The sequence below is a fragment of the Clupea harengus genome, chromosome 13, assembly GCF_900700415.2.
Source record: "Clupea harengus chromosome 13, Ch_v2.0.2, whole genome shotgun sequence".
Lineage (NCBI taxonomy): Eukaryota > Metazoa > Chordata > Actinopteri > Clupeiformes > Clupeidae > Clupea > Clupea harengus.
In genome coordinates this window covers 21,299,518-21,322,548 of record NC_045164.1, presented here as the reverse complement: position 1 = coordinate 21,322,548, position 23,031 = coordinate 21,299,518, and the positions used below count along the sequence as shown (strand labels likewise).

At 44.0% G+C, this 23,031-nt stretch overlaps 1 protein-coding gene across 2 annotated transcripts; it reads right to left on the bottom strand.

Moving 5' to 3' along the window:
• Nucleotides 1–12,515: 12,515 nt before the first annotated feature.
• LOC116223140 (complement C1q-like protein 2) lies at nucleotides 12,516–16,169 on the bottom strand. Of its 2 annotated transcripts, none has more exons than XM_031578665.2 (4): nucleotides 15,170–16,169; nucleotides 14,934–14,975; nucleotides 13,487–13,846; nucleotides 12,516–13,336 (listed from the first exon to the last, which is right to left on the bottom strand). In XM_031578665.2, exons 1-4 carry the CDS (start codon nucleotides 15,411–15,413, stop codon nucleotides 13,056–13,058), a joined length of 927 nt encoding a protein of 308 aa, XP_031434525.1. In that variant the 5' UTR covers nucleotides 15,414–16,169; the 3' UTR covers nucleotides 12,516–13,055. The 2 variants fall into 2 exon arrangements, with proteins under 2 accessions (XP_031434525.1, XP_031434526.1); XM_031578666.2 differs by having other exon boundaries at nucleotides 13,487–13,843.
• Between the last annotated feature and the right edge of the window lie 6,862 nt (nucleotides 16,170–23,031).

Below are 23,031 nucleotides of genomic sequence, written 5' to 3'. Positions count from 1 at the left end.
TGGTACTGCTGAGGCAACGATGCTAGGTCTACCTCGGGAACTACTTGAGAAAGCTTTGGCGACCCCTGGACCATGGTCCTGTGCACGCCGTGTCCTCTGGGCAGTTCGCCGGAGCAGGTCCCTTCACACTCTGGTCCCCAAGCTACTAAAACACCCCTTCTCCAATTAAACTGGGGGGAGTGTGTTTTTAGCCAGGGATACCCCAGTACCAAAGGCTCTCTTGGAGAGTCAATTAAAAAGAATCTACACCATTCCACATGTTTGACCCCCACCTGCATCTTCAAAGGCTTAGTGACAAACTCAATTAGTCCTGACCCTAAGGGTCGTCCATCTAGAGCCTGGACAGTGTAAGTGGAGGGACTCACCACATAAGGAATATTGAGTCTTTTAGCCAGAGTGAGGTCCATGAGGTTCTCCTCTGCCCCGGAGTCCACCAATGCAGGGAGAGAAGTCTTGGAGTCACCTTCCCACTCCAGTGTGACCGAAAGCTGCAGCCGTGACGATGGTTGAGAGGACCTAGCCGCCCCGCTCACTAGTGGTCCCCTCTGTCCTAGCGAGCGTTTGTCTTTTCCCAAGAGTTCTGGGCATCTATCCCTGAAGTGGCCGGTCACCCCACAGTACAGGCAGCAGTTCTCACGCCTCCGTCGTTCCCTCTCGTCAAGTGAGATTCGTGCTCGCCCAAGCTGCACGGGTTCCTCCACTTCCTTGTAAGGGAGCTGACTGGGAGGCTGTTTCCTGGGGGGTGCTAAGGAGAACTGGACGTTAGTAGTGCGTTCCCGTCTACGTTCACGAGATCTTCGGTCCAGGTCAGATGTAAGTTTCATCAACTCTTCAAGGCTGTGTCCCCACTCCCGGTTGACCAGGTCATCTTTCAGATCTTCATGGAGACCGTGATAGAATGTAGTCATCAGGCAGTCCCCTTCCCAGCCAGATTGTGTAGCCAGGGTACGAAACGCTATGGCATAGTCTGCCACCGACCGCCTGCCTTGCTTGAGTTGGAGGAGATGTTTGGCTGACTCACGACGACTGGTGGGGCGCCCAAAGATGGTCTGGACCTCGGTCATGAATGCTGCGGCGTAGTGACAGATGGGTAGATCCCTCTCCCAAACTGCCGTGGGCCATTCCAGGGCTCTTCCAGATAGCAAGGTGGTGATGTAAGCCACCTTGGACTCCTCTGTGGGGAAGCTGTCTGGCTGTAGTCGGAAACCCAAGGCACATTGGGTCAAAAAGCCCCGGCAGACCTCCGGGTCTCCCTCAAACTGCTTGGGTAGTGGGAAGCGGGTGCCAGAATGAGGGCTGGAAACGACTGGTGGTGTCGCAGGGGTTGAAGGCTGAGGTGTTGTATCACTCCTGGGCCCCGCCTGAGAGGTGGTCGGGACAGAGCTATTCAGCTGGTGCAGGAACTGCCCCAGGGTGTGAACGCGCCTCTCCATAGCCATACCCATTCTGCTCAGGATTGTGTGCACGTCCTCTGTCTCCGCTGCGCTTGCTTGTGGCTCAGTCATGCTGTTAGGATCTTGTGAAGCACAACTGCAGGAGACAAGGTTTGGAGGACTCACAGAGGGTTTATTCCAGAAACAACAACGGATTCAATGGCACACGGTAAACAAAAGATGTCCTTCCAATAAATAACACAAAACCCCGTCTTTAGGCAACAAACTCAAAAAGTCCACAAAGTATCCAAAATCACAGAAACAATATAAAGTCCAACAGACCGTGAGCTGCGGCAAACAAGGATCAATAATCACAGGAGCAAGTTCCTGCTAGGAGCAGGTGAGCATACAGCATTGACTGTCCCTCGGTTAGAAATCTCATGACTGAGCAACGAAGCTCAGAAACAAGGGGCTTAAGACAGCCACCTGAAACGAGGACCAGGTGATTCCTCTGATCACCTGGCATGGGGTTTCCTAGGCCGGAACTCAGGGGCTTGTGGGTTCTGGCGGCATCACCTGGCCGGTCGAGGTATGACAATTAGAGAGTCAGCATTTAATGTAAGTTCAGGTATACTGCATTCGTTGTGTTTTTTTGTCCAAAATTGAGTGTTCATCTTGCTGTCCACTTGTATTTGTGAATTACTTTAAGAAACCTTATTTTTCAGTGTGTGATTTGAGTGGGTAAAGAATGGTGCCATGGGGCCTGTCACTCCCTGTGTGAAAGGGCATATAAGAGTGATTAAAGGCTTAGCGAGCTTTACCGTATATTTGAAACCATATAGTGGGAAAGCTTCCAACTACTTGAACAATGTTCCTCCCGTTCACTGCTGTCAGCATGAACATCAGAAAATATTTTACCAGAAGGAAGTGCACGTAGTGCCATCTCTGTTCCTGGCAATGAGAGGTGAGTGCTGGTAATATTGCATTTCTGTGGTTAGTTCTTTTGAAATCATGACTGGTATTTAGGACAAAACGCAACAACAACTAGTGTGTGTGTGTGTGTATGTGTGTGTGTGTGTGTGTGTGTGTGTGTGTGTGTGTGTGTGTGTGTGTGAGAGAGAGAGAGATTTCGCATTCAAGAACGATGACAAATATCATAAGCATTAACTCAAATGGGAAACGAGAAATAAGGACACCAGTGAGCTGATACAGATATATCTGAATAAGTAATGAAAATGTATTTGATAACGTACTTAACAAATTGATTATGTACAGAGACAAAGCCTTTGGAAGTAGGTTTCATAACTAGTGCCTGAAAATGCATGTTAACATCCTAACAGTGTATAAAAGTCCTTTTACATCCAGTAAAACAATCAAAAGATAACAATGCAAAATACCTCATTCCGCTGAATATGTAAAGACAATTCAATCATGAAATCTAATTAACCGAACAAAACAACAGAGTTTAACTGTTTAAGAGCAGACAGTAAGCACAGATCCAGCAACCAAAGAGAATGAACCCTGAATGAACCCTTATTTCACACTAAAAGTCTTTCCCAGACCCACCCAGTGACCATGTAAGAAACAAGGAGAGGAGTGTGTTTCCTTCTGTCGGTTTCTCACTGCTAGCGTCACTCCACACCCAATAAAACTTCTACATCAGTCTACTGCTTCCCTCACATGGGGAAGAGCAAGTGGCCAGAGAAGGTGGTTTCGTGGTTATAGCTGCAATGGACCCATGCATTGGGCCACAGCTTCACATAGACCGCATCTCCCACTTCCAGCAGCAGAGAAGCTCCATTAGAGGAGCTAACAACTTTGCTTGGCTGATGACTGTAAGCAACGACAACCCTTTCTTCATTCTTATGGAGAGATACTCCTGCACCTATAGATGCATGACCAACTCCATACACAAATACAGAAAAGTGGTAGACACCTCTGACTGGAGCCATGAAGACACCTACAGTAGAGGGAAAATAGAAAAATTATTATATAAATATCAATGATGTCAGCCTGACAGTAGAATGATTCCTACAGTTTGAATCTGGGCTGTGTCTTTACAGTCATACCTGTATTGGGGTTGTAGGCAGTCCAGTGTTGGAGATGACATGTTGGTGAGAGGTACAGCAACCACAGTGCTAATCAAGGGGGTAACGGAAACAAATCTGATTTTACCAGCAATTCTATTTCATTTTTAATTTGTGTGACATTGTTTATTGTAGTTTTGATCTAGTTTTCATGTTTTTAAAAAAACTTGTATTTCTATTGAGTTAACTAAATAATTTTTTCACAGCTAGTTTTAGTTTTAGACCTAATTTTCGTTAACTGTAATATTTCCGCTCTCAAATGAGCAGCCTCTGCTTGTGGACATGTTAAAACCAAAACCAAAATCATAACCCCACTTCCAGTAAGAGCCCGGGCTTATTTGTTTATTTACTGAATTCACCTGGAGACCCACCTGCAAGAAGAGGCTGGTATTTATTCAACACTAAGCCCTGTTACATCAGTAAAACATAAACTAGAATTAATAACTCATACTTTAGCTAGTAAGGTAGCTCACCTCAGGAAATAAATACATAGTGTTACAAAATGTTTTTCTTTTAGACACGCTTGAACAAAACCTGTCAGAGAAAACCAACACTCATTTTTAAAGGTGATATTATCAAAAGAGCCGATGTTGATGTTATAAGAGATTACAGGCCATTATTAGAGAGTCAGCATTTAATGTAAGTTCAGGTATACTGCATCTGTGTTTTTTTGTCCAAAATTGAGTGTTCATCTTGCTGTCCTCTTGTATTTGTGAATGAATTTAAGGAACCTTATTTTTCAGTGTGTGATTTGAGTGGGTAAAGAATGGTGCCATGGGGCCTGTCACTCCCTGTGTGAAAGGACATATAAGAGTGATAAAAGGCCTAGGGAGCTTTACAGTATATTTGAAACCATACAATGGGAAAGCTTCCAACTACCTGAACAATGTTCCTCCTGTTCACTGCTGTCAGTATCAACAATGAAACATATTTTAACAGAAGGAAGTGCACGTAGTGCCATCTCTGTTCTTGGCAATGAGAGGCGAGAGCTGATAATATTGCATTTCTGTGAAGGGAGCAGTCAGTTATGATGACTGGTATTTAGGACAAATTCCCCTTGAACTTGCATGGACTGACTGATCTGGGGTGAAGTGCTTTAATTAAAAACAAACAAATATTTCAGACACTGAAGCCGTGAAGACACCTACAGAAGAAGGAAAATAGAAAAATAATTATACAAAATATCAATGATGTCAGCATGACATGATTCCTACAGTTTGAATCTGGGCTGTGTCTTTACAGTCATACCTGTATTGGGGTTGTAGGCATTTCCAGTGTTGGTAATGACATGTCTGTAGATCAGTGTGGTTGGCCTACTAAAGGGACCAAAATACTGACCACCACCAGATGTTACCATTGAAGCAGAGAAAGACACCCTCCTCTCCTCTCTCTCCCTCCTCAGCTCCTCCACCTGACTCCCTGTTATGTTCACACTGCCTCCTACAGCTCTCACAGCTGCTGCTTGCTCCTCCTATTTCTCCTTCAGCTCCTTAATAACAGCTCTCTGCTCTTCTACTTTATTCTCACTGGCTCTCAGTCTGGTCTCCATGGTCTCTACTTTATTCTCACTGGCTCTCAGTCTGGTCTCCATTTGTGTCTTAGTGTATCTGACCTCCACTCTCTGCTCCGCCATCAGTGCGCTCATCTCTCTCAGCACAGTGTGGATGTCAGGCTGGCAGGTTTGTTAGGTGGAGGCTGTGACAGCAGCTTCAGTTCTCTCTGCTCCACCCATAACCTAATTTTCTCTGGTCTCTGCTTCACCAGAGTGGCCCTGGTGAGTGATGTCATTTTCACTGGTCTCCCCTCTGAGCTGCGTCTCAGCCAAACAGCAGCACAGCAGCACCAGTAGAGCTCCAGAAGTCTTCATGCTGAAACTGGACGATTCTTCTGTCTTCTCATCTGCTGCTTGTTCTTTCAGTCAAATATATACTCTGTGACCTGGCTACATATTACCAAGCCGTGTCCTAAGGTTGTGTTTCATCTAGTGCTGTCAGTTAAACGCGTTATTAACGGCGTTAACGCAAACCCATTTTAACGCCGTTAATTTTTTTTAGCGCGAGATTAACGCAAGATTCTTTTTCTTTTTTTTTTTTAGATTAACGTACTTTTTGGCCTTGCAAACTGTGTAGTATGCTAACGTTACGGTTTGAGTGAATGGTGAGCGCGATACGGCGAAATGGATGATAAAAAGCTTCTGAATGGAAAGTTTACTTTTAAAAGTTGTCTTGTGCAAAAGAAGCGAGCTTCACTGTTGTCTGAAAATGTCAACAGGCAGCTGGCTGAAAGCAAAGAAGTAGTAGGCTTACCTTTTAACCTAACTGTTACGGTTCATTGTTTCTGAAATAAGAGGCCTGACTGCTATGTTCCCAGCAAACTTGAAAAAAAGAAAATATTAAGCCATGGTTTAACTGCACTATAGGCTGAGTCCTTGTTTACCTGAAATGTGCACTTTATAATTTTATTTTGTACCGCCCTGTTTGGCAATGTTGGTTTTCAATCAAATAAAACATTTGCATAAAGCAAGCCAATCCACTTTTCCATGTTGATAAGGGCAGGGGCGGCCCTAGCACATTTGGCGCTCTAGGCGAGCACCCCCCCCCCCCCCACAAAAACGGAATTGCAACTTTCAAACGCTATTTTGCCCTGTAAGACTGAATTTCTTTCACATAAACACAACAACGATCGCAACGATGAACAAACATTAATTCAAGAACAAATCACTGAGAAAATGTCACGCCTGTGCTGGACTACGCTCCGGCCACGCCCCCTGTTCAACTGTTTATGGACACACACACACCTCCTCGTCATCTTCCCAATCGCCTGCAAATAATGTTTTCTTAGTCTTCTAAAAGTGAATCTAAAATTATATAACAAAAGTATGTATTATCATCATGTAGCTATTATGTAGTTATTAAGCATTTTGGTGTATTTGGACAGCCTGACATTTTTTTATTCCAAGATGCATAGCTCTTGTTGAATCATGTCTAATTAAACTGGCTAGCTCGCTCCACCAAAACTAACGTTGTTATGATTACTCAATTTTTTATGACGCAAATTGCAGTACAGCTGAACTTGAACTGATGTTTCGACTGAATGGCAATAACAAGGAACGTCACAAGTCACTGGCTAGCTAGCGTTAGCTAACTAGCAAGATTACATACAATCCATTCGCTAAAGTTGACACTTGGATTTTTACCAGTAGCCTATTCCTCACTTGTTGACAGTTGCCGTGTTTGGCTTCCTTAATGGGTATGCTATGCAACGAGTAAGATATGTGTAGTGTTGTTGCACTGGCTATTGGCTTTATATGTGCGCCCCTATTTTAATCATGTCTTTTTTTGTATAATGTAGAATAAATGGACATATCATTTTTTATATACCCGCCTCTGTAAAATCCTTAAAAAACTATGTGACAGGGAGTAGGAAAACTTTCAATGATAAGGTACATCTTTTCTTCTTAACTCCACTAAAGTGCCGGGGGCAATTCACGCATTCGCGAACGTTTTCTTATCTGGAATTCATTCTAGGCTAGAATCTCCTTGGCACGTTTCTCTTTTTCTTCCTTTCTTTTCTTCTTAAATTGCGCCCCGGATGGCTTTTGCCTCTTCATTATTTTGTTCTTTAAAGTTTCTTGAACACACACACACTCTAACCAAACGCCTCGCTGCGCTAGCATGTTCTGACAACACCAAGGACGTACGTAACCCTTCCGTTTTCGATTTTTGGCTCATTTTACCCTGATGTTAGATTTTTTTTTTATGTCAAAATATTGGTTGGAGATATAGAAGAGGGCGCAAAAAAAACTCTGTCCAGCAAAAAAAATAACACAATTCTTGGTTTTTTTTTTTTTTTTTTGCTGGGCGCAGTTTTTTGCGCCCCCCTCTGAGTGGCGACCGCCTACACCGCCTGTAGGAAAAACCGCCCCTGGATAAGGGCATTAAAATTAAAATAAAATGATGGAAAAAAATTAATAAATGAAGGGACATTTAGAATAGATAAAAAATTGCGATTAATCGCGATTAAATATTTTAATTGTTTGACAGCACTAGTTTCATCACATCAACAGAATCATAAATGATGTGCACGTGAGTTGTAGTGCATGTGCCGTCTTGTTTTCAAAAAAGCAGCTCAAAGTCCAGGCTCAGGGTTGTGTTTTACTGGTGTTGTGTTATTGGTGTGTTATTGATGTTATGTCAGCATAAAGCATATCTCACTGCCAGACAAATATCTTCATCCTCCTGAGGAAGAGGAGGAATACATACTTATGAAATGCTTCATATTCCTGTCTTATTAACCCATTTTACCTTATGCAGAGATAGAATAGTACAGAGGAACATGCAAAGTTGTTTCCTCCCAACATGGAGTTAAAAGATTTTGTTTGTTTGTTTGTTTTTAATTGATTCCATTTATGCAAAACTGTGTGCACCTGTGACCTGTTCCCTGAGCCACTGCTGAGCTCTCACACTGGCACCTCTCTGACTGCTGGGTGTCTGGCGCCTTCTAGTGGCCACTTTAATGTAGTATATCTAAAGAATTTGATGTGATCCTAACATATGTTATATACACCCTTATGAGCTTATGCTCTAAGACTAGAGTTTGAAATGGGCTGTTTACATTAGAACTGCACAGGCTTGTGTGTGTGTGTGTGTGTGTGTGTGTGTGTGTTTGACCATTCTATGAACTATGTGTTCAGGAAGAGAACAGTATACGTTTATCATTCTGTCATAGTACCCTCATATAGCTGTTTTAGTGGAAGGGAAAGGGGGGTCAGTACATGAATGTCACCATCATACTGAGGGGATTGGGTAATTTTTCTAGTGAGGGCCTCCAAACATTACCCAGTGGGGTTATACACAGCAACCTAATGCAGAAGATGTTTTGCCCCCAATGGTGGCCTCCCCTTGTGCAACTTTCCTGACCTTTATGTCTGTGCTTTTGTTTTTTAGTATTATTACAACAATGCCAAATTTAGCTTAGCTACTGAGCTGTGCTACAGTTATATTCATCCCCTTCCAGTATGTATGACTATTACACCTCTAATGTAGGGTGACCAGATTTCCCAGACCTAAAACCGGGACACTTTGCGCGCGACCGTAATGCTCGTGCACGCACACGCTTTTTATCCTGAACATGTGCCCAGGTCAGACATAGACATAGATTTTGCCAACAGCACACATAGGCCTACTGTTCACAACATAATGGGGTATCTCAGTTATTATTCATGCATTTTCTATGTAGCCTACATATCTAAGAAAAAATATTAAAAGACATTGAGTGAGTTTTGTGTGGGACCAACTTTATTTTTCAGAATTAAAGCATTCTTTTGGAAAAATTCATGCGTGAATTCATGATAATTGTATCCTGTACCCTTAGCGTAAAGTGTTACCAGTGTTATTCCAACAACACACACACCCTATTGGAAACATTCATTCCGTATATTTGTTAGAGGAGTAAATTTGCTGAAGTATCATTTTATTGGCTAACGTCCCCTCCTCAGCAGCCCGCTTGAGCTCACCACTTCCAGCGCTAACATTGCTAAAATTGCTAAAATAGGTGGCTATGCTGCTAGCCCCTGCCTCATGTTTGGCTGTTTTCACATGATCTTTCACATCTGCGCTACCACCATGGCTTACAGAACATGAGGTTTTGCAGTGTGTGCAGAACGCTGCATAATCATCGCCCTGGACTAGCTATGGATATAGCCTGACCATTAAAACGAGACAGATAGAAGAGGCTTTTGCAACAATGTTTACAAATATACATTGTAACGCTGGCTGCACAGATTATGCAGACACAGACCACTACGATTGACTGACACACACACACATTGTTCAAATCAACTGCTGGACGCTTTATTAGTCCTTCTACATGGGTTTAGTTAATGATCGGGCTATAATAAGTAGGGATGGGTATCGTTTGGGTTTTTTCCAATACCGGTGCTAAACCGATACTTTTAAAACGATACCGGTGCCTGAACTGATACTTTTTCTTTTTATAAAGCACAAAGCGACGATTGACCACATTAAAGAAAGGCTTTTTTTATTCCCAAGGCAATTTTTTTTCTTCAAATTGAACAATATATTAACTGTTTAAAGTATATTATGAATAAAAAAAACATACAAAACACTTGGCTTCAAACTACAGCTTTAAACTTTTTAACTTCAAACTATGAACATTATATTAACTGTAAACAACCGTTTATAGTATATTTAAATAAATATAAATAAATACAAAAAACAGCTTCAAACTTCTTTTGCAAAAATAAGAGCATATTTGCCTTTGGAGTCAAAAATGTATTATTTTGTTTGCATTTATTTCATGAAATTTCACCATTTTATGAGTTGTTTTCCTATCTTTTCTATCTTGTTTATAGTTAATCTTGTTACTTGAACACACTGAGTACGAGAAAATGTGTACTTCCCCTTTAAGAGACTACCGTAGGTTAGCTGTCATCTCCGTTTATTTTTCAGTCTTCGGTTGCTGATCTGCCTTTGACTCTTGCCTTCTCTCCCCTCTTTTCACGCAATTGTTTTGTTGCATTTGCTGCACGTCGCGATGTTTGAATCTTTTTGTGCGAAATACAGCCACACTTTTGACCGTTTATCTTTCGGTATTTTCTCTGTTAAAAGGTTGATGGCTAGTTCTGTTTGTGCTTGCTCTGTGAAATGCTGCCTGCTCTTCACCGTCATAAGACTGTTGCTATGAAAACACCAATGAGCGTGAGCGACACAGGACAAAGTTTACATTGGGAGCTGGGGCAGTTTTACATGTGCCCCACGGAATCTGCCTAGCGACCGTGTTCAATTGGCGCAGGCACCGAAATGAAGCACCGAAATCTGCGTTGCATTTCGGTCCGGGTAGGTACCAGTTGTATTGGAACCGGTTCCATATTGGTACCGGTTCTTGGTACCCAACCCTAATAATAAGACCACATCGGCGATGTAATCGCTGACAACCGGGACAATTTCATAGTGGTTGGTGTAAACCGGGACATTTTAGCGTCCCGACAGGTTTTTGTCGGGACTCGGGACACGCAACTCAGAATCGGGACTGTCCCGGTCAAACCGGGACGTCTGGTCACCCTACTCTAATGTATAATGCATTATGCTAAAGGAGCTAGCGCTAAGCTGAGATGAGAATGTTAACCCCTCTGCACCTCCCTCCCAGTACCAGTGCCAGAGGGGTGAAAGCAGGAGATGGGTTGAATGGACCCATAATGATATCAGTTGAATATCTGTGTACTAAACAGCACTCCTAGTCCCTTACTTTGAACTTGGTTAGTATATACCTGTAATGTTATGTAGGATGTCTTCAGGCGCCATGAAAGCCATGACAAATATATTTGAAGAAGTATTTTATTTTGTAATAGATGGATATACAAAGACACAGCCTGACAAAGCACATTTCATTACTAATGTTTTCAGTTCCACACTGACATACTAACACAGGGCTCTCAAGTTTTGAAGACAGGCAAGAGTGACATATCCCCCCCCCCCCGGCGACGCCCCGGCCCACCCCCATTCCGCCCGCCCCGCCCCTGCCGTATGCCCACAGACCAGCCCCCCCCCCCCCCCCCCCCCCCCCCCCCCCCATTTTATTATTAGTGTTTTGTTGTTGTTAATAATTGTTCAGACTTGCAGAAAAGATTTGACACATGGCACTGACAATTCAACCAATTACAAAGTATTTATTCAATTTGGGAGAGAGAGAGAGAGAATTATGACTTGTGTTGTTTATGTAGGTGTTTGTTGCCTTTTTGGACTCTTTTATCATTTTTGGTATTGGTTCCCATTATATATGCCATAGTCATAGAATTGGATGTATTAATTGCACTTCAGTGCCTGCTGTTTGGCCTGATGCCCCTTACTATGTGCCTTGTCACATCCCGCACACCTGGATGGGCACAGGAGGTCTCTTGGCGCAGATAGAGCACCAGTAATATGAGCTGCTGTTTCCTACAGTAATACATGGCCATTTAGAGGTCCATTCACTATTAAAAGAGGTCTTGTAGGTGGCTGCTCCTGGGACTTTTCTCCCTTTTGTTCTAGCCATCTCCTCCACTGTTTCTTCCACCGTCTCCTCCTCCTCCACCTGCACTGTCTCTCCCTCCTCTACCTGTACTGTCTCTTCCTCTTCCACCTGCACAGTCTCTTCCTCTTCCACCTGCACTGTCTCTTCCACTTCCACCATCTCCTCCTCTAATGTGTTTACGACCTTCTCTGGGCCTAATCTGGCCTTTTTAGGGGGCTTTCCCCTTTGGGCGAAGGACAGGATGCTTATTTGTTTTTTACCTGACATCTTTGAAAGACAGATGCAATGATTAATGCATCCATGGCCAGGATATTTATAACATGCTAGTATGCCTAATGAGCTCGCGATTCACAACTTCACCAGGCGTGAAGAAGCCTCGGAATCTGAATAGAATGTTCAAGCAAACACATTTACAAAAAATAATGCCCATAACATAATTGAATATTAAGGGCTGCCTAATATTCGTTCGAATTATAGGCTATATGTATTCTTAATAGGCCTGCTCGAATTTATTTTAGCCTATTAACGAAGTTCGGAGTCAAAGCTATAGTGAAAAGGCAAACTGTGTTGGCTACAAACACTCAATAAAAACTGATCTGGGAAATATTCTCTAACTGCAGTCAAGTTGTCATTGCTTGTGTCAAACCATTGTGAATTTGTTGTAACATTAAAACAGGAGACGACTTACTCTTTGTAGAAGACTGATGCTCGGAGCTCCAGTGGTTTCCTCAAGTGAACGTGAAACTTTCGAAAGATCAATCGCGCGCAATTCCAGGATGCTTTATTTTCATTGGTTGCTGGATTAAATCTTACCCAGATACAACAGATGTATTTTTCGGATTGGCTATTGTGTAGCCCCTTTTTTTTTTTTGATTGGCTGATAAGTGGCACCTCACGGCAGAACTCCAGGGGATTCGGGGAGACGTGCTTGATTCCTCCATGGTGAGGGCAGCGCGGCCAGGTCATGTTTGCGCGCTGCGGCACATTAAATAGCCTAGAGTTTTTTTTCAGCGTGAGAAATACGATGTGTGGCGGGAGTGCGTGACTAAAGACCGAAATGAGTGACTGTCACGCTCAATGCGTGACACTTGAGAGCCCTGCTAACAGTAGGTAAAGGTATATTAACATGTCAACAAACAATAAACTGATAGATAGCATTCAAGGAGAATTACCTTTACCTTTGGAGGAAAGTTTCCTAACTAGTGCCTGCAAATGCATGTTAACATCCTACCAGTGTATACAAGTCATTTAACATCCAGGAAAACAATCAAAAGATAACAATTAAAAATACCTGATTCCGCAGAATACGTACAGATCATTCAATCCTGTAAGCTAATTAACCAACCAAAACAAGAGTTTAACTGAGAGCAGACAGTAAGCACAGATTCAGCAACCAAAGAGAACAAACTCTGACTCTGACTTTATGTCACACTAAAAGTGTTTCCCAGACCCACCCAGTGACCATGTAGGAAACAAGGAGAGGAGTGTGTTCCATTCTGTCTGTTTCTCGCTAGCAGCGTCACTCCACACCCAACATAACTTTTACATCAGTATAGTGCTTCCCTCACATGGGGAAGAGCAGGTGGCCAGAGAAGGTGGTGTGATGGTTAGAAGTGTCTCTCACCCAGGTATTCTGCCACAGCTTCAGGTTGACCACATCCCCCACCTCCAACAGAAGAGAAGCCCCATTGGAGGCTGCCATGTGAACGGTGTTCTGGGCAGTGTAGGCAACGCAAATATGCTCTCCGTTTTTATGGAGAGAGACTGCGGAAGTTCTTCCATTGCCATCCGCAAACACAAAGACATTAAAGTGGTAGACCCCCCTGACCGGAGCTGTGAAGACCCCTGAGACAGAAAGAGAAATAAACACTCAGACACCCAGACAGGTATCATCTGTTTACAAAACAGGGGCGGAGTGTCAACAGCTCCAGCCACTGACAGGACACATTACAGTACATTAACCAAACACTTGCACTTACTGACAGCTTTTCTCACCTGTGTTTGGGTTGTAAGCATTCCCAATGTTGGTGAAGATGTGTTTGTAGACCAGGGGAATTGCTGTGTTAACGGGTCCTTTAGTTACATGTTCAGATGTTCCCAGTGAGGCAGAGAAAGACACCTTCCTCTCCTCTATCTCCGATCTCAGCTCCTGCACCTGGCTCCCTGTGAGGTTCACACTGCCTCCTACAGCTCTCACAGCTGCTGCTTGTTCCTCCTGTTTCTCCTTCAGCTCCTTTATAACAGCTCTCTGCTCCTCCACTGTCTTCTCACTGGCTCTCAGTCTGGTCTCCATGCCCTCTGCCTTCTTCTCACTTGCAGCCAGCCTCTCCGTCAGTCTGGTCTCCATGGCCTCTGCTTTCACACACACACACACACACACACACACACACACACACACACACACACACACACACAAATAAACCTCCAAGGGCAAATACATTTGACCAAACTCCAAATTATCATTTATTTCCATACACAGTGCACTGTGAAACACCATATAGTAAAACCATCTGTACATGCAGTAAAATCATCACAGGTGTGACAAAGGAGAGAATGTGTGTTTGTGTGTTCATATGAGTGTGTTGTATGCATGCTAGGTGTGAGTGTGTGTAGACACCTCCCCATCACATGAGGAAGAGGAGTTGCCCGCTGAAGGTGGTGAGGTGGCCAGTGTAAGCAGACACCCACCACCCTGCCTCCAGACGCAGGGCCACTGTATCGCCCACCTCCAGCAGCAGAGACACCCCCTGGGAGGTGTTGAGTTTGGTTTTATATTTGACAAAAATAACAAAGAAAATAAGAAATGATTCATTTCATTTAATCAGTTTTTTTAATAGTTTCTATATTTTATGTAGAATAAGCATATTATTGTGTTATAGATTGCTACTGACGATTTCCCCCCAAAAATGATGGAAACCATGACAGAGACAGGTTTTCCATTTCAAGGAGATATATATCATAAGGTGCTAGTGAGTACCTAATTTGAATTCATCGTGGATCACAGTCATATTTACATAGAAACACTCTGACAGTCATATGTCCGACAAATGTAATCATGCAGGGCCTATTTTACCCACAAACCCTCCTCCCTACGGGCCCCAATACAACCGTGCTGGCTGCACTGTCTATAGTTTCGCCCCTGGCGCACATACACATTTTCTAACACAGCGCAGGTACACTCAATTAAAGCCAACAGCAAATTAACAAAATGCAACCACAAATAAGAGATACATAACAGAGACTCTGGCTCTGGCGTTCGGTAATCCATCCCTGCACAGACACCATACAATGCAATTAATGACACTGTCAAAACCTGGCACATCACTGCAAGGTGAAAGTTCATGAGGCACTGAGCTTCAGTCCAAGATAGTCACGACATCATGAGAGTGAGTCTCTATATGTAAGCGTGTGTGTGTGAGAGAGAGTGTTTGTGTCTGATTACCTTCTGTGACATTCTTCAGCTGCTGTAGGGAGTAGTTCATGTCTGTGTTGAACACACACGTAAACACACAAACATACAGACGCACACACGCACACAAACACACAAATACACACACACACACACACACACACACACTCACATGTATACACATGCCCACAGAGAGTTAGAGAGAGGGTCAGCAGAGATCTTTCAAACTTTAAGATGCTTTTCCTTTTTTTCAGACAAAAATCTATTACCTCCATTTTCTTTCTTCAGTTCCTCTATTTGGGCTTTAGCAAGTCTGAAATCCACTCTCTGCCCCGCTATCAGAGCTGCCATCTCTCTCAGCAGAACATGCACCTCAGACGGGGAGTTATGTTGGGGGCAGGAAGGGGCTGCACCTGTAGCTTCATCCAGGCGGCCTCCACTCTCTGCTGCAACCACAACCAGACCAGACCACAGCAACAGCAGCACAGCTCCAGGAGTCTTCATGTTCAGCATGTCCAATGCTCTGTCTCTGCTCTGGCTAGGGGCTCTTCACCAGTGACAGCTCTGTGCTCTGTCAGGCCTCTGTGAGGATCCTTTTATTTATCAAGGACCATATGTCAGCCAATGGGATTGTGTTTTATTTATCAAGGACCACATGTCAGCCAATGGGATTGTGAAATGTGGGAAGTTTGTGACACTATCAGCACCAGTAAAGCTACATGTGGGAGCAACTACTACAAATATTAGTTTTACAAATACTACTATTAGTTTTACTATTACTACAATTACTACTTCTTATCCTTCTGCTACCAGTACTACTACTATTACTACTACTACTACTACTACTATTTCTACTACTACTACTACTACTACTACTACTTTTTCTACTACTAGATGTAACTATGTCTTCACTGTCGAAGGAAATTTGTTTCCACAGCCCGTACAACTGCAAAAGAAGCATACAGATAACTACACCACAATGTTAAGTGCCCTCTGTTACTTTAAGAGCTAGTGACTAATTTTGTGAACAGTGTTGCGTTGGTCTCTGGTTTGTTGACCCACATGATTTCTTTGCCTCTCACAAAATGACACTAGAGAGCCCACAAAACCTGCTGCTTCTCCCAAAATGATGGCAAATTTGTCCTGCTATTCTAATGTTTTGAAATGTTGAATATTTTTGTTAAATGTGTCATGCTGGTGTCTTCGGAGGGAGTACTTATTACGGTGTATGTGGCACGGTGGCTCAGGTGCTTGCACTGCCGCCTCACAGCAAGAAGGTCATGGGTTCGATTCCCGCATGGGGCGCTGTTGGCTCTGGGGGGCAGGTCCTCCCCAGACCTTCAGTGCTCAGGTGGGCTATCTCCCGGGCCTTTCTGTGTGGAGTTTGCATGTTCTCCCCGTGTTCACAAGGGGTTTCCTCCAATAAGAACCCCAACAGGAAAAACATGCAAAAACAGAACATTCTCCTGTCCGTCCGTGACCGAGACGGACGGTTCACTTGGTCCCCGGGCGCTGAGAAGCTGCCCACTGCTCCTGGAGGAAGGATGGTCCGGGATGGGTCAAATGCAGAGCGTACATTTCACAGCGACCTCAGGCCTGCGTGTGTGTCCTGTGTCGCCTTCATAAATTACACGTGTGTGTTGCAGTGTGCCGTTTGTGGCAATAAAAGAACTGACTGTCAGCCTTGTTTGTTTTGTTGTGTAGAAAAAAGTTCACCTCTGTCTCTACCTTCTCTGTCATACAGTGACCACATACCCTTTGCTCCCTGGGTAACACACACACACACACACACAAACACACTCTGCTTAGTGTCTGTCTTCTCTTCTCTCATTTAATTTTTCCCAAAGCATTAGAGTTCCCATAACATGGCAGTTCCAAAGTTTAAATAAGATATTCATTATCTTTCTCTCCCTCTCTCTGATTGTTTCAGGTCTTTAGGAATCTAGTAAGAGTGTGTGTGTGTGTGTGTGTGTGTGTGTGTGTGTGTGTGGGTCCTCACAGGGCTCGTATAACAGTGTGTTTTGGTGTGTGTTGGAGGGTCAGATGGCCTGTTTCAGGTTAAAGTCTGTGTGTATGTATGTGGGTGTGTGTGTGTTTTGCCTTAGGGGTCACTGCCTCCCTGACTGCTCCTCACACGGCATATTACAGGACAAACTGTGTGTGTCGTAAATCTGGAACTTTCCCTCATTTCCTGAAGCCTTTCTCAACACGCAGCTGATAGAAGAAAACACACGCTCATACACACACACTCACACACACACACACACACACACACACACACACACACACACACACACACACACACACACACACACACACACACTGTTGGTGTGATGAATATCTGCATGACTCAAGGTAGGTAGGCAGGTGAACACAATAATTAGGCTGATAAAAGAGAAGAGCAGAAACAGGTGAACTGCAGAGACAGACACAAGGAAGAGAGGCACATGGCTAAATAAACACAGGACCACATGGTCGCTCAGCTGTACAGAGATAGCATAACTGTAAAGAGGGACATAAACATCGAGAGGAGTATCAGTAGTGTGGTGTCCGATCACAAATTACCGCGAGGTACCAGAAAATGTCGAAGTGGAGACAGCCGATTGTAGAGTATTTCAGTGAGGTTTATTGCAGATCTTAAACCACAATAAGAGAATGAATTCGAAGACGCTCTGACAAAAATATCTCCCGCTTAGGCATTTAAACTTAACATGACACTCCCCCTAACGCCTCAACTGGCTGACTGCTCAACCAATGAAACCTATGACCTCCCCGTTGACTCCACCAATCAGAAACCTATCATAGTACCTCGAAGACCCACCCTTTATTTATCGTATGACAAAGCAGCCCCGTCTTCCCATTCAAATCATTCCTAACTCCTTTGTTTTGATACTGAATTAGATAAACCCATACTAAACCTACTTATTTACTACTAACATTCCTACAGTAGCATTCAGTATCAACCAATAATTGACATCAGTCATAAATCTGCAAAATCAATAATTAACAAAAATCAACCCTGTCAGCCTACAGCCCAGTGCCCCGACCCTGAATCAGGAGCACTTCACCAAACAACAAGACAACATGGACGCAATAACTGACAAAAACTAACTAATTTGAGTGTATTATTACCTACTGTAAGGAGGGGGATTGGGGACTGGTTACACACACATTAGCTACTGTAGGAGAGTACTGGAGACTCCACCGGAACAAGTCGATAAAGCAGGTCATCCAGAAAATAAACGAGCCTTTCTTTATCCATGTTTCCAAACAAAATACTTCCCATCCTCTCTTTCTCAAGAAATAGGACACTCATACCCCTTTTCCACCAAAGCCGGGCCGGTACTGGTTCCGGGCTGGTGCTTAAGCGGTTCGGTGCTGGTTCTTATCTAAGAACCAGCTTGATTTTCCACCGACCGAGAGCCAGAGTAGGGCTAGCTACTCATCACGTCATACGCCTCCGTTGTCCTAGCTGAACATTTTGGAATGTTGTTACAGGTTACTAGTTATTCACGAGTGGTTTTATTCCTGGGAGAAGGCAAACAAATTTCGATAAAACTTCTATTATGTTTCATTTTTAATACCATGTAGTACCAAACGAGCTTAAGTTAATGTTCTGTTTACTTGGCAACGGGTTTTCTATATTTCTCCACGTAGATCAAACGAGTGACAATGCAGTTCATGACGGGAGTTGACTATTCAATTCAAAAGAAGCTTTATTGGCATGACCATAACGTTGTAGACTAGTATTGCCAACGCATTTGGGTTGGATATATAAAAGTGATTACATAAACAATACATATATAAGTGATTACATAAACAATACATATATCTTTACACAAGTAGACTAGCTACTACCTACTTACCAGTTATCGTAAAGATACCTATTTCCGCCCCAGCCATCAAAAACCTGCTAAACAAAGATGTTTTTTATCGATATAAATATGGTTTAATTAATCAACATTACATATTTCAGAAGTGACGGATGTGTACAAAATGAAGGAAGTCTTGTTTGACTCTCAGCGGAAACATTTCTTACCGTATTTTCCGTTTTGTTTTTTACATGCGCGAAATGGCTACGATGACAGTCCGGAACCTATAATCGCCCTTTGACTTCTTCTTCCTCAAATTTAATTTCGTTGTGCTCCGGTTGTATTTTTTATGCCAGGAAAGTAATAATAATAGATAGCAGTACTGTTCACGATAACCCTGATCTAAACAAAGACAGACATCCCACATAATGTAGTGTATATCATTTATTATCAATATTTACAATATACATTTTTTTATAAATTATTTAAACTATCTATATAAAAAAGCAACACATAGACAAGATGAATGAAAACACACACACAAATTAGGCTTCATTCGCCATCCTTCTAATGATGCGGTCTTGGATGGCCCGGCACCGCTCACATGTGAATTCCTCTTCCTCTCCTGAGTGGTCCCACTGCTCACACGTGCAGTGGAACCACTCCTCACACAGGGGACAGAACACCCATGGCACAATATCTTCTTCCCCTGGTGGGTTCGTTTTGCCACATCTTCCACATGTGTCTAACAGAAAAGAACATACAAAAAAGGAAAAACTCACTCACTCTCCCTAACTCACCTATTTTGTAATATCTATATATCTTTAATGATGGCGATAATGATGCCAACTTCTACCTTCGTTCAGTGCCATGGGTGCACGCCTGTCCCTTCCTACTGCTCTATATCTTTTCCTTTGACCTGTGAGAAATGCTATGTGAGATTTGCATTTAGACAGTTTTTTTTTAGAAGCTATTGTTTTGATCTAGGAATAATTAATTACCAGATGCTGAGGAGGTGGCTGCTTGGGGGTGGGAAGAAGAGGCAGAGGAGGCACACGCTGGGGGGCCTGGCCTGGCCACGCTGGGGACGGTGAGCTGAGCATTGTTGGAGAGGGCTGAGGGCGGCACAGGTGTGGAGCAGGTGCTAGGCCTACCTCTGCAGCTGGGGGCTCCCCTGGAGGCCCCGGCGGAGGCGGTGGCTCGCTGGCCGATGTTGCTGGCGCGCTCCCTCCTCTCTTAAGCCCTCTGCTCCTTTGCCTCTCTGGCCGCTGTAACTTGCTGCTCCCTCTGCAGGAGGAGCCTCTCATACTCCTCCCCAGTTATGACCCGGGCCTCGGCTGTAACTCTTCTCCGGGTTATATTCTGATACTGGACCCGGGTCAGGACCTCTGCAAGGTCGGGGGGGACCAGTCCTGCTGCCACCAGGGGATGGTTAGAATAGGTTGGAGGTGGTGAGTTGGGTGTCTGGGGGGAGGTTATGGTAGGGGTTGTGGGAGGTGCAGAGGCCCTGTCTGAGGAGGAGGATGGTCCGCTGGTGGTGGCAGTGGTGGTTTGGCCTCTGCGGCCAGAGGGCATGAGGCGGCTAGCGTTGATGGCATCCTGGTTTAGAGGGAAGATGCCACACTCCTTAAACCCCCCCACCACAACACCCCGATCCTTTAGCCGCTGGTACGGGTGGCGGAAAACCTTGGCAAATTCTGTCCTATTCACTATGTATGAATTTTTGAAGTGGCAGAGATTGCCAGCCACCGTGGCAAACTCTGCCTTTAAAGGGCCAAAGAAACCCACGTCCAGCGGCTGCAGGGCATGGGAGGTGTGTGGCGGGAGATGCAGGAGCACAACACCCTCCCTCCTTGTCCCCCGGCGTGCCAGCACCTTGCACCTGCTCTTCTCCATGCTGAAGCCGGTTTCGTCGCAGTTGTAGACCTGTGCCGGTTTGTCCCTCAGCCCATGCTCAGTTAATGTTTTCTCTAGGAGAACAAAGTACCTACTCACCGTCTCCATCGTGGCAAAGCAGGCCCTTGCCCGGTCGATGTTGTCGGGTGTTCCCATACTTAACACAGCCGCATGCCTCCTCCTAAAACAAAGCCACCACCTTTTTCCAAGTGGTGGCTGGTGTTCATCTTGGCTCCTCTTCTTCATCACTGCGCTGGCATACGCCAGGAGCCGGGCCCTGGTGAGTGGAAACCCATGCGCCGAACAGTACAGACAGTACTGGACCAAAGCTTCCTCATCAGCTGCTGACAGCTTTCGCTTTGGCCCGCTCAGGCTACCATGGGTCACCCGCCCACTCACCCTGTCCCTCAAGGTGTTACGAGGGACATGGAAGACCCGGCTTGCCTGGCGCACTGCCATTCCTGCAGCCACCTCCTCAAGTGCCCGCAACATGTCCTCGTCCTTCCATAACTTTTTTTGAATTTTAAGTTGAGACATTTTCTGTAATCATGGTTTAAAATGGAAAAGGGAAGGTCTAACTCTTAATACTATTAGTGTTATTATCATTATCATTATTATTGCTGTTGTCATTACTATCATTACTATTGTTTTGGTAATACTGCGTGAACAGATGGAAACATTGATGTCACTACGGGAAAGTCGTTTCAAGACCGTAGTGGTGAATAGAGAGCTAAATATTAGCATGTTGTTAGCATTCAAATCAAGTTTGAACTCTCCCGGGACCTGTACTACAACACGTAATCAGCACCTAAAGCCCGAATTATAGATCTGCGTCGGTGTCCGTCCGGACACATAGCCACGCCTTGGCAACACCCTTCCCCGTGGTGGAACGCCCATCCGAGCCCATCCGAGCCCTTCGGAGAGCTGGACGGACACCGACGTGCACCTCTCAATTTTTGTAACTTTTTCGGATACGAACGGATAGCGACGGATACCCCCTTGGCTGTGATTGGTCCGCTAACGAAATCATTTCCTAACGACATCATTTCTGGAATCTCACATTTCCTGTTTCATTCCCTATCTGTTCCTATTCTGTTATAGAGTGTGGATCAGCCGAATATTTCTGTCCGAGCCCGGCCTGCGTCCGACAGAGTAGTGCCCGAGCCAGACAGCCATTCAAATATATTGTCGGAATCCAACCAGACATAGTCAATGTCTCAACTGTCCATACTAATGACACATTTACGTATGTTTTTTATGAATAGCCTGTAGACCGTCTCACAAGCTTCTTCTAGTTGATTATGAACAAACATAACAGAAGAGGTCTGAAGATATTTCTGAAACACTTATAAGGACGCTCAAATGACCGCGAATTCATAGGAGAGAATACTATCCCATTCTCACAGGAGACATCACAGCAATCGGAGCATATTTGTCAAACGCGATAAAAGATAGCCCTGCTCTGAAATATTCCCATTCCATACTGAATATTCTGTTTAGATCAAAGGTTTGTTTTTCGACACCGTGATATTTCAGATGATGGAACAGTTGAAATGAATGCTCATATACAAAAGCTAACCTTAACGTGAAGTGGAGTTAACTTGCAGCCAACACCATTGCATTACAAACCCTAACACACACACATAATGAGAAAGTAGGCTTATTACACCTGGCGATTATCTCGCCTTTTATCTACCATCTTTGAATAATGTAACTTATAAACACGTCGTTTTAAAGCGCTGTGGCCGTCCTGAAAAGATGTGTCAATAAATTAATTTAATCCATAGAATCCACGTTGACTTCACTACTTATTAAGATATTGTAACAAATCACGGAAGTGTGGAATATTTGTTATGGCTTTTAATTAAACACTAAACACAATACAATGTCAAAATGGCACGGGCTTTATGCCCTGCTACAAGTTATCACGAACAGACTGTGCTACCGTCACACACCTGTATAAACTCCGTCCCAACACAGAACAACGACATGCAATTAGAACAGTAAGGAACATTGTTAAAGAACATCGTTGGGCGCTGCATCATAGACATGTATATATGCCTATGCGCTGCATCACATCGAGAAAAGTATGTGCCCGCCGCACGGCATTATGGGGCGACTATGCCAAGTTAAATATGGAATGTTCAATGCCTTATCGCGCTGACTTGTCCCAGCCCTACCCCAGCCCGACAGCAAGTAAAATATTTAGTCCGAACCCCAATGAGTCAATGTCTCAACTGTTCATACTACTGACACATTTACATACGTTTCTTAAGAATAGCCTGCCTTTATCAAACTCGAGCATCAACAGATGAATGATAAATGCACTGGCTCACACAAACAAGCCCCGTTAAACGCACAAGCGCGCACAAAAGGGATATAAGCATATTGAAATGAATTATTCACATTGCAAGAACGGAATG

Bases quoted from the DNA above. Each gene is read 5' to 3' on its own strand.
- LOC116223140 (XM_031578665.2), bottom strand. From the start codon at position 15,413: ATGCTGAACATGAAGACTCCTGGAGCTGTGCTGCTGTTGCTGTGGTCT. The intron at 14,976-15,169 runs GTAATAGATTTT...TGTTCAACACAG, and splicing joins ACTGAAGAAAGAAAATGGAG to ACATGAACTACTCCCTACAG. The intron at 13,847-14,933 runs GTAATCAGACAC...TGTGTGTGAAAG, and splicing joins GCTGAAGAATGTCACAGAAG to CAGAGGCCATGGAGACCAGA.